This window comes from Lontra canadensis, unplaced genomic scaffold, assembly GCF_010015895.1.
Source record: "Lontra canadensis isolate GAN:19392208 unplaced genomic scaffold, GSC_riverotter_1.0 scaffold160, whole genome shotgun sequence".
Lineage (NCBI taxonomy): Eukaryota > Metazoa > Chordata > Mammalia > Carnivora > Mustelidae > Lontra > Lontra canadensis.
Genome location: NW_022631154.1, coordinates 962,412 through 973,364, shown reverse-complemented (window position 1 = coordinate 973,364; position 10,953 = coordinate 962,412). Strand labels below are relative to the sequence as shown.

The following is a 10,953-nucleotide window of genomic DNA, read 5'->3' as shown; positions in this document are numbered from 1 at the left end:
TCCGGGCGCTCGGGGTCCACCTGCCGCGCCCGCCGCGCGCCTTCCCGCCGGCCGCCCCCGCTCAGGGCGCGCGGTTCCCCCAGTCGCAAGGCCCCGCGCCGCCTCCCAGCGCCCCGCGGGCGCGCACGTCCCTGTCGCCGCGGCCCGCGGGCTCCGGCCGCACCTGTCGCAGGAAGAAGGGCCGGCCCGGGGCGCGGGCGGCGGCGGAAACTACAGCTCCCAGCCCTCGCTGCGCGGCCGGGGAAGGGGGCGGCGGGCGGCAGGCCCCGCCTCCGGGGCGGGGCCTGCGCGGGGGCGGAGCTAGGAGGCGGGCGGGGGGGACGCGAGCCGAGCCAATGAGCGCCGCGGCCACTAAGTGGGCTTGGCTTGCCGAGCAGCGCCGGCCGCAGGAGGCGAGCAAAGCTGTTGAGCCCGCGAGGAGTGAGGCTGAGCCTGGCCCTGCGCGCTCCCCGAGGGCCACCTCCGGAGCCGGAGTTCCTTCTCCGCTGCTTCCCGCTCCAGGCCCCTCCTGCCCAGTGCAATGCATCCTTGAGTGGCGGCGTCTGGACCCCAGGCAGCCCCAGAGGACCGAAGCCAAAGAAAGAAGACTGGGGCCAAGACACCCGGTGGGGGCTTGGATGCCTGGCTTTCTCTGAGGCCGTCTTCGGAGCGAGGGTGGCTTTAGGGTGGGGGCTTGTGCTGCAGGGAATCCAGCCAGGCCCCAAGATGGACACTTCTGGGCACTTCCATGACTCGGGGGTGGGGGACCTGGATGAAGACCCCAAGTGTCCCTGTCCATCGTCCGGGGACGAGCAGCAGCCGCCCCAGCCGGCAGCAGCCCCCCAGCAGCCCCCGGGACCCCTGGCGCCGCCTCCGCCCGCTCAGCTCCAGCAGCCGCCGCCACCACCACCACATCCCTTGTCTCTGCTCGCCCAACTCCAGAGCCAGCCCGTCCAGCCCGGCCTGCTGCACTCCTCTCCCACGACGCTCAGGGGCCCCCCTTCGGCCAACTCCACCGCCGTCCTCCACCCTTCCTCCAGGCAGGGCAGCCAGCTCAATCTCAATGACCACTTGCTTGGCCACTCTCCAAGCTCCACAGCCACAAGTGGGCCTGCTGGAGGCGGCCGGCACCGGCAGGCCAGCCCCCTGGTGCACCGGCGGGACAGCAACCCCTTCACGGAGATCGCCATGAGCTCCTGCAAGTACAGTGGTGGGGTCATGAAGCCCCTCAGCCGGCTCAGCGCCTCCCGGAGGAACCTCATCGAGGCCGAGCCTGAAGGCCAGCCCCTCCAGCTCTTCAGCCCCAGCAACGCCCCTGAGATCATCATCTCCTCCCGGGAGGACAACCATGCCCACCAGACCCTGCTCCACCACCCCAACGCCACCCACAACCACCAGCACACCGGCACCACCCCCAGCAGCGCCACCTTCCCCAAAGCCAACAAGCGGAAAACCCAGAACATTGGCTATAAGCTGGGACACAGGAGGGCCCTGTTTGAAAAGAGGAAGCGGCTCAGTGACTATGCTCTGATTTTTGGGATGTTTGGAATTGTTGTTATGGTGATAGAGACCGAGCTCTCTTGGGGTTTGTACTCAAAGGTAGGGGCTGCGATTTCTCTTTATACCTTGAACAAAAGGGATATGTAGGTAGCAACAGAGAGAGAGGAGAGAGAGAGAGAGATTGATGGAGGGGAGAGGCGGTGGTGGGAGAGGCGTTTGCTCAATTATATGGAACACTCGAACTTCCCATGGTTTTCCTTCCGAATCCCGGGAGAATTCATTCCTCGCTTTCTTGGGGGGGGGGCACCCCGTACACTGTCTGCTGCAGACTGTGTTAGGGAGGAGGACAGATTCCCTTCTGAGACGTCGTTTTCCTCCCGGTTCACTCGTACCAGAGCAGAGCCCAGCGGCTTAACGCACCAATTAATTACCCTCTGCCTTGATGTGCCTGCCAGTTCCTGCGACTTCCCTCCTCTGCTCCCCGCCCTGCTCCACTCCATTTTCCCGAGGATAGAAGAGAAATAAATGTCTGGGTGGGGGGTGGGGACTCTATCCTCTCCCTTCTCGCTCTGGCTCCTCCCTCTCTTCCCAAGTTTCTGTTTTCCCCCTTGTCCCTGACCGACTTCGGGCTAGATGGCAGAGCACCGGTGACCCAGGTCCCTTGGGGGCAGGGGTGAAAACGGGCAGAAGGACCCCACAGTCCTTTCCCTCAGGAAAGAGCCCTCAGCAGAGGCCGTTGCCTGTAAACAGCCGGCAGACCGGCTACAGGTGTCCCCAGCAGAGCAGGTGGGCGCCGCCTTGGCCTTGGCCCTGGGGAGCCCCTCTCCTTCAGATGGGCTGACAGGGCTTCCCCGCGCCCCGGGATCAGTAAGGCGGAGTGTGTGCACACCCGGCCGAGGCGGGCAGCTCGGAAATCACGGCCTCCAGGGGCGTGGGGGATGGAGGCAGGTGGGTTTCTGCCAGGGCTCTGCCTGCTGGGGGCCCTGGTGTGCCGGCAGGCCGGAGGGCTTGGGGCGCCGGGCACTCAGCGGGCAAGTGGATTTCTTCCCACTCTCCCCCTCACCCCCAATCTGTCGTGGGGGAGGGCGTGTGTGCGTGCTTGCTTGTCCCTTGGATTTCTCTTATTGGTCATTTGGGCAGGGGGAGGCTGGGAGGGGTTCAGCTGTCGGAGGTTTCAAACAGAGCTCGTTTCAGGCTGGGCACAGCTGCTGCGGGATTGCCACATTCCTTGTCAAAGCCCGGCCGCAGAGCCTGGGAGGTGCCGATCGGATTTCCCTCCTTCCCAGCCTCTCTCTCCCGCAGGCACGGGCAGACCTGTCAGGCCACCTGAGTAGCCAGCACCAAGACGTCCTCGCACGCGGAGGGTCCCCCAGGGGCACGCTGCGGCGGGGGGGGGCTGCCCCAGTGGAGGGCGGCCCCTGGAAGCTGCCTGCATCCGAATAGTGCAAGGGTCGGAGCCCCTCGGAGAGCAGGAGTGAGTGGGGTTTCCCCGGGAATAGCAGCTCACTTAGTCATCCCGGAGCGAGCCTCTGAGCCTGCTGCTCTCTCTCGGGGCTGCCTCTCCTGCGGGTGCTTGGGAGGGGGCGGGGAGGGGCTGCCGTCCTCGGCGCAGCCCTGCCTACTCCCAGCCCCCCGTGGGGGCCGGGAACCCTCCCTGAGGGAGACTGACGAAGGCCCAAGGGCAAGGGGGTGAGGGCAAGGGGCAAAACCAGCCTCCCAGCACCGCCCCCCCCCCCATGCTCAGAGCTCTTAAGGGAATGGCTCTCGGCGTGGGTCACGTTGGTCTTCATGCCATGGGGGGGGTGTTGCTGCCGGCAGGGGAGGGTCTGGAGCAGCCGCCTCCCTGAACGAGTACCCGGGGAAAGGGCCTTACCCAGAGCCGGGGAAACCAGACTCTGGTGTGAAGGAAGGGGGAGGCGGGCCCACGAGGCTGGGCCTCACCCGGTTCTAAGCTGCTGACCCTCACGGCCATGTGCGGGGCTGGGACTGCTTGCCCTAGCTGTGTGCCCTGAGACAGTGTGGGTTGTGACCAGCAGGGCTCACGGGAACCTGCTGCCTTGCTCCCCAGCCTTCTCATCTGCCCCTCCGTACACTGAGTCAATCTGGGACGCGCATTTTCAGGGTGCCTGCTGGGTCAGGCCGCATGGACCCAGGATGCGTAAGGCGGCGAACCCTTGGCGCTCCCAGTCACGAACAGGGTCTTTGTAAAGAGCCCAGGTGACGTCTGGGTCCCAGCCTGCTGCTCCCAGAGCTGTGATCTTGGACGAGCCACAGGGTAACTTCTGCGAGCCCGTCTCCCCAGCTGTCAACGGGGACGACTCCCACATGGGCCTGTTGTCATTGTTATTAATAGTGGCGATGAGGGGAGAGTCTTTTGGCCCTGCTCTGGCTGCAGAGCTGGGCCTCCACAGTCTGGGAGCTCACCCTTGGCCACGGCGTGAGAAGTTGTGTCCTGTCAGGGAGATGTTGTGAGAAGGGGCCAGGTCTTCTGCCTGCAAACGGCTCTAATCATGGCTCTGTTGTAGGGGATGGTACGTCTGTCCCCCGCCTCCCCAGCCTGTCACAGGTTCCACGTGGCCACAGGGCTCGGGTCAGGACAGAGGGCTGCGCGGCTGTCTGGCGGGCCCAGGGCTGGGCTGGGCAGCTGTGTCTCGAGCCGGAGAGCTCTGGGCGTCTGTCCGCTCTCCTGACCAGTGTGGCAGTCACACCGAGGGTGGCGCTTCCCACTCAGAGGTCCTTGGCAGAGGGACACACGTCTTCACCGAGCGATGGGAGGCCGCTGGCCTGCGTGGGAGCAGCTGCTTGCCGGGGCTGTTTCCGTCCTCGGGGCTGCAACTCCAGCGGATATCGGCTCCCGGGAGGAATTTGCCGCGTGGGCCCGGCTCCCTTGAGAAGGAGCAGGGCCTGCCTTGAGCATGTTCTGAGTTCGTGGGGAAGGGGGCCCCCGTGTGAGGAGGTGAACTGTCCTTGGTCCCCTTCTCGCAAGCCCCAGCTGACGGTGGGGAGCAGGCCAGGCCCAGAGATCCTGCTGGGAACTCTGAGTGATTTGGGCTCTGCTGCATCTGTGCCAGTCGGAGTTCAGGCGCCGCGTCTTCGGGGAGTCCTGCTTGGCATCCTGTGACCTTCCCGAGCTGGCGGGAGGCCTTGAACTCCCTGCTGTGCTCTGTCAGCTGGTTGGAGGGAGAGCCGGGGCTGGGCCCTCTCCTCCCCTGGCTGTGGACCCCCTGCCCCAGCCTGCCTCTTGCTGTGGCTCGGCTGTGCCTCTGTCCAGCTGGCAAGTCCCGGGGGGCCTGGTTCTCAGGGACCTCTGGGCTCAGGCTGCGGGGCCACCTCAGGGGAGGCCAGGAAATGCTGGTACACCGAGGCAGCTTGCCGTGTCCCTTGTTCGTGTCCAACCCCCAACCACCCCCGGGCTCGCCATTCAACTGGGTCTCACCTCCCGGGCCGAGCGGTCCTCTGCCTGGTCCTGCTGCTGGGCTTGCCCAGGCCGTGGGTGGGGGTGGGGCAGTGGGACTGTGCTCCCCAGACTACACTGTCCCTCCGCCCCCGTGCCTGGCTCCCTGTCCTTCTTCACAACACCGCGGGGCCCCCCCAGGAAAGGGCAGGTCTCTGTAATCCCAGGGGAGCTAGGTCTCCTGGCCATTTACTGTTCAAAGGAAATGGGGTGCCTTAGGGCCAACATGTTGTGTATCTTTGCTGACCTTGCAGAGGTCAGGGAGTCCACACTCAGCCTCTAGCCAAAAAGACTGAGTAGGTTTGCAGGTCCCAGGTCTCTGAGCCCCCGCCTTCCCCGGCCACGTGTTTGGTTCCCAAAAGACCTTGTGTGCCGTCGGGCAGAGCAGTAGACCGGCTTGGCTGGGAGGACGGCCTGCACCTGCCAGACCCAGGAGCCCCCTTGGGATAGGCGGGTGGCTGTCAGGGACACCCTGGCATTTGGGAGGAGACGCCTCTGTGGTCTCAGGAATGTTGGCATCTGAAGGGGACAGACCCCTCCCCAGAGCTGATCCCCACCCCAAGTGGCACCTGCAGGACAGGGCTGCGGGAGGTGGGAGGGTCTGAGCCCAGGCACAGGTTTTCCTCTGCGGTCACACTGACTGTCTGCCCAGGGAGGGCAGGAGCAGGTCTGAGAATGTGGAAACGAGGTCTGCCCCCACCCAGGTGGTGGCGACACTATTTACAGCCGTTGTGGCCAGCCCACTAATGAGCCAAACGTTTGTGACCCAGCGGGGACCACAGCAGCGCGCACCTGTCCGCGGTGCATCATCGTGTCGTCTGTAGCCGTCCGAGGAGGCTTTGGGGTGCTCGCCAACACCCCTCCCTCCCGGCGGCGTCCCCTGTGCCCGGGGCCTGGTGCTGTCGCCTGGGTGAGGGTCTGCGACACGGGCTTGCTGGGAAGCTGGGGGCCACCTCGCATGTCCCTTCCTGAGCCTTTGGGGGTGGTCACAGGCCGGGCCAGGGTCCAGAGATCCACTCTGAAAAACAGAAGGTAAAGACACATGAGAGGGAGGGAGCCTGTGTCCCCTGCACGGAGCGGCTGCGGTCTGCTGTTTGTGGCTGGTTCCGAGGCACACTGGGGGACACCGTGGGTGACACAGTGTGGCTGTGAGGGGCGTCTCGGCCCGGTTTTCTTTATTTTAAATCCCTGAACGGGAGAGCGAGAGACCGGAAAAGCAGCTACTCTTCTTTAAATGGTGAGGGAGGGGGACGCCGCTCTCAGGGGCGCGGCCTGCTGAACTGGAGGACACGGGGCGGGTCTGAGGCCCCCCCCCCCCAGCCCAGCGGCTGCGGGAGGGCTGGGGGCCCGGCAGGGCCTGCAAGAGCCCCCCCCCGAGGCAGTGGGGGCTCCGGAGTCTTAGCGGTGGGTGTGGCCACGGCCCCGTCCCCTCCCCCTGCGGTCCCCAGGCCAGGCTGCCGGGTAAGCCTGTGGGCTGCTGCGATGAGAACCTGGGCCTGTGCCCTTGCCGGCTGCTGCTGGAGAAGCTGCTTGTCATTGGGGGGAGAGGCAGGTCAAGGCTCAAGGGCTGGAGCACGATGACACGGAGCACTGGGCGGGGAGGAGCGTTTCAGGGGAGGCAGGGAACTGGGGGGCGCCCGTGTGGGGCCCCGGGGCAGCGTGGGTCTGGGCTGAGATGCGCGCAGGCCCACGTCCGTGGGGAGGCCTGCTGGTCCTGCCCCCGGGGTGATGCCGGCCAGGCGGGGCTGGGGAAGGCGCGGGGCTCACCCGCGAACAGCAGCCCACCCGTCCGAGGGCCCCAGCCTTCCCGTGGGCAGCTCTCCCTCCCCAGCACAGGTGGCCGGGCTCCTGCTGGGGCGACCTACCGGGCTCCGCAGGTCCTGTGCGCGGCACGCTGTACCTCTGTGCCGGTGTTCCTCACGCCCCCGTCGGCCCTGGGGTCACTGCAGACAGCAGCAGGAGGAAAACTGCACTGCAGAGTGGGTTGTGGTCTGCGCCTGGGGCCCCTGAGCGGGGGCGATGATTCTAGAGCCAGAGCCCAGGTTTCCAGTGCCTGCTTGTCTCCCTGTCCCCAACCCTGCCACGGATCTCGGTGGGGGATTCGAGTGAGGGAACCGCTACAGGCTTCTCCGTTCCTGCTGCTGGAGTTTCCCTCTTCCTCCTCAGGGCCCAGTTTCCTCCTTCCCTGGCATGAGGCTGTGTTTGGCTCTGTTAGCAAGAGTCAGTGTTCAAGAAAGGCCCGTCTGCTTCTCCTCTTGCTTCCGACTCGCTGTGTGGCCATTGTCAGGACCCTTGGCCTCTCTGGGCCTCTGTTTCTTGGACTCAAGAATGAGGGCAGGGTTCTCTCCACACCCACCCCATTCCAGCACTTTCTGGTCTCACTACACGTGCGTTTGCTCCTCTGCAAAGACCACAGCCCACGGTCCTCAACTTCTGTCGTTGGGGGCCAGGTTTGCACCCCAGCGCACCCATCCAGGCTGACCTTAGTGTCCGCTGGTGGCGTTGGGGGTGCTGAGGAATGAGGCAGCCCTTCAGGGTACTGGAGAGGCTCCCTGTGGACAGCTGGTGGTCCCCTAGGATTAACTGGGCAGCGTGGAGGGAAGGGGGCTGGAGCCATTCCTGCTGGGGGCAGGGTACAGGGCGGGGAGGGAGGACAGGGACACACGGGGATTTCCTGGGGCCAGGTGTCATCCGAGAGCTTCTCTGCAGGGAGCAGGATGCTCATGCCGAGGGCAAGGGCACTGGGCGACTTAGCACTTCACTGATACCTGCAGTTGGCAGGAGCTCAGCGTCCACACTGGAGACCTGAGGCTTTTTTCTCCAAGCTGTTGGCACCGGCAGAGCCAGGCTAGCGTGGCAGTCAAGGGCTTGGGCTCTGGGTTGGAGTTAGACTTGTCTGCCTCTGATGGTGGGTCTCCAGGGAGTTTCCTGAATTTGAAGCCCATCTCTCCCATGTCTGGAGGGACTCCCAGCCCCCGCCTGTCGGTAGTGCCTGGCACGGAGTCAGGCACACACTGAGCCCTGACCCCCGCGACTGCTGCGTTGACGAACCTGGTGCCTAGAAGCTGCTCCTGTGAACCTGCAGGCTCCTGGAGGGCGGGGGGGGGGGGCAGGGCACCCATCCCCCTCCGCACCATTAGCCACAGACGCGGGCTCCGGAGGAGGCGAGCACATGCGGCCTGTGCCCCCTTCTCGTCCTTGGGTGATGGGCCACCCGTCGTGCTTCTGGACGAGCGAGGGGAGGCAGGATGTTCCCTGGAAGGTGGGGCTGCCGTGGTGGCCTGGCCTGGATTTCTGGAGCCTTCCTGCCTCAGGGGACCCAGTTGTCCTAACCCACAGTCAGCAATCCGTGGCCTGGGCATAGCTAATTGGGTGTGTCCATGCAAACGGGACAGGTGGAGAGAACAAAAATAAGGCCATGGAGTCAGGCCAGAGCCTCAGAGTCCAGGAGGAAGGTCAGGGGGACGCACGATGACCGATGACCGAGCAGAATGAGGCAGTGTGTGTGGGACGGCGGTGGGGAGGGTTGGAGGGTGGGGGTGGGCCCGTGAGGAGGCCGTCCTGGCACAGAAGCGGGGGGCTGAGGAGACGTGGGGGCTTCCTCGTGGGTCTTCAAGACGACAGGCTTTCAGGAGACTCAGGACAGGGAGTGCGGGGCTGGGGGGTGAAAGGATGGGTTTCTTTCCCGGCTCCCGGCTGTGGGCCGCTGCTGGCTCCCCCCCGCCGGGGGTCAGGGCCTGCCCTGTGAGGGGGACAGTTTTTGGTTTTTCTTTCCTTCCACGAGGGCCGCCTGGCCACGAGGTAACGAGAGTTGGATTCCGAGCAGAGCTGCGTGGCCCTGGATCCGTGCCACGCGGACGGTGTGTGAGAGAATTCGCAGATTGGTGTCTGCTACATTTGAGTCAGCTGGGCGGGCATTTTCCCAAGGGACAGGCGTGATGTCAGTGTCAGATGGGCAGGAAAGCTGTGTTCAAGGCCCCTCCCGAGGAGCTGAATCCCCGCTGCGCACCCCCGGGAGCGCAGGGCCCGGCCTGCCAGGTGCGTCTCTGCGAACTGTGGTTTGCTGTTGGGCACTTACTGACGGGGAAACCCGCAGAAGTGGGGGCCCGCCGGGGTGGGGGAAGGAGCCCCCTGGGTAGCGGGGGGCCGGTCTGACCCAGCCCCTCACCACTGGGGGCCGTTAGGCCGGTGACGTGGGTCCCCAAGCCTCGCTTTCCGGCTTGTGCGTGGAGGGAGCGGCCTTCAGCAGCCTGGCGAGGACGGCGGGGGCTCATGGCTCCGGTCCCCCAGCGGCTCCGGTCCCCGTGACCCCAGCGGAGGCCTTCCTAGCACCTTTGCCGGACTTGGCACCTGCCGGCGTCTGCACGGGATTTTGCAGAACGTCTCTCCTTTTTAAGAAGATTCCCGATTTTAACAGAGCCATTTGCTCTCTTCTGGCTTCCCCGGGGTCGGGTGCTGGCTTGCTGGGCTGGGGGCCCGTGTGGCTCCCGTGCGTGGGCGCGTGTGGGAATGCCGGGAACCGCTGACTTCAGCGATGTTGCTTCCCCCAGGAAGAGGGCAGGGCTGAGCATGTCACTGTGGGTCAGGCTCAGGGCTGGAAGGGCTGTGGCCTGAGGGGGAGCTGGCGGCATACCTGGCCAGGTGTGGAATCCTACCTCTAAGCTGGGCGGCCGAGTTCCGCGGACCGCCGGTGTGAGGAAGGCAGGGCGGGCCGTCCTCTTTACAGGATCTCAAGGCCCAGAGAAGTGACTAGTCCAAAGCCACTCAGCATCGCAAGGGACAGGGTGCAGGGAGTCCAAGTCCTAGCCCCACCGGCCTCCTGCAGGTGGCCGGCCCTGCTCGTGGTGCCGGGAGTGCAAAGGTCCGCGCCACTGAGAACTTGGTCAGCGTCAGGGTCTCGTCAGTGAGGTGGGTGGCTCTCTGCCGCCTCTTCCTGAAACAGCCCAGGCTCTCGACACAGGCCTGGGTCTGACCCTGACTGCGTACGATTTAGCCGAGTGGCCCTGGGCAGTGGCCTCTTTGTCTGGAAAGTGGGATCATCATTCCTTCTGCCGAGGGGGGCGGTGGGGGACTCAGCATGGCATGGACCTGGCCCTGGGGGCTCCTTGGCCCACACGGGTCTCCAAGGCTTGGCTTTTCTTCCCAGAGCCCAGTGGCCATGGGATTCCAGGGGACCCTTCAGCTGGTCCTGTGACTCTGGCCCCCACCCCATCTGCTCTGGGCTGGACCGGGTGTCTGCACTGCTGGGATACCTCCCCTGCCATTGAGGGTCTGGTGGTGCTGTGCTGGGCGGGGGGCGTTGGGCACAGGAAACCAGGCTGGGCCTCGCTGTCCGCTGGTGAGAGGAGGGTCCCCCAGAGTGAGATGGCTTGGGCGGGGCCAAGAGCCGCTGCAGGGTGGAGGCAGGGCAGGGAGAAATGCCCCTGTGGTGGGCTGGGTGGTGTCTGATGCCCCCAGCCTCAGCAGCTCGGGAGAAGACGTTGCTCTCATAAAATAGAAAGACTTCACCCTAAAAACAGCTTCCACGTGCGTCGCATTCAGGAGGGAAAACAGGGACAGAGCGGGGAGGGGAGGGACGCACTGACACGCTTCCGTATACCTCGTCTCCTCGGTCCCCACAATGGTCCTGATTGACAGATGACCCAGCTGAGGTCAGGGAACTTGCCCAGAGCCACAGCCAAGAAGCAGCCGACCCGTGATCTGAACCCGGCAGTGCCCTCGGTGCCTGTGCCCCGTGTGGCCGCTTCCTGGCCTCAGCCCTTTCAAGCCCAAAAGCCATTTTTCTCCTCCTAGGCGTCTACCCTCCCCACTGCAACCCTATTACCCTGGCCCCCTCGTGGCCCTACCAGCCTCACCCAGAGCCTCAGTGGGTGACTGGAGCTCGTTAGGAGGGAGGGCTATCGATTGACAGGTTTGTTGACCCTCCGGGAACCCCGGGATGTTGGAGCGCGGGCTGGGCTCCGGGGCTGAGGTCCCCCACGGAGGAGGTCGACAGGTACCAGGTGTCCTGCTTGGCTTTG

At 65.1% G+C, this 10,953-nt stretch overlaps 1 protein-coding gene across 1 annotated transcript in view; it reads left to right on the top strand.

Annotated features, from left to right (window-relative positions):
• Positions 1-405: 405 nt before the first annotated feature.
• The window catches only part of KCNN3 (potassium calcium-activated channel subfamily N member 3), a 119,892-nt gene continuing 109,344 nt past the window's right edge, over positions 406-10,953 (top strand). The window contains exon 1 of the mRNA XM_032845124.1: positions 406-1,578. Within this exon, the coding sequence (XP_032701015.1) occupies positions 706-1,578 (873 nt within the window). The 5' untranslated portion in view covers positions 406-705. The remainder of the gene's footprint in view (positions 1,579-10,953) is intronic.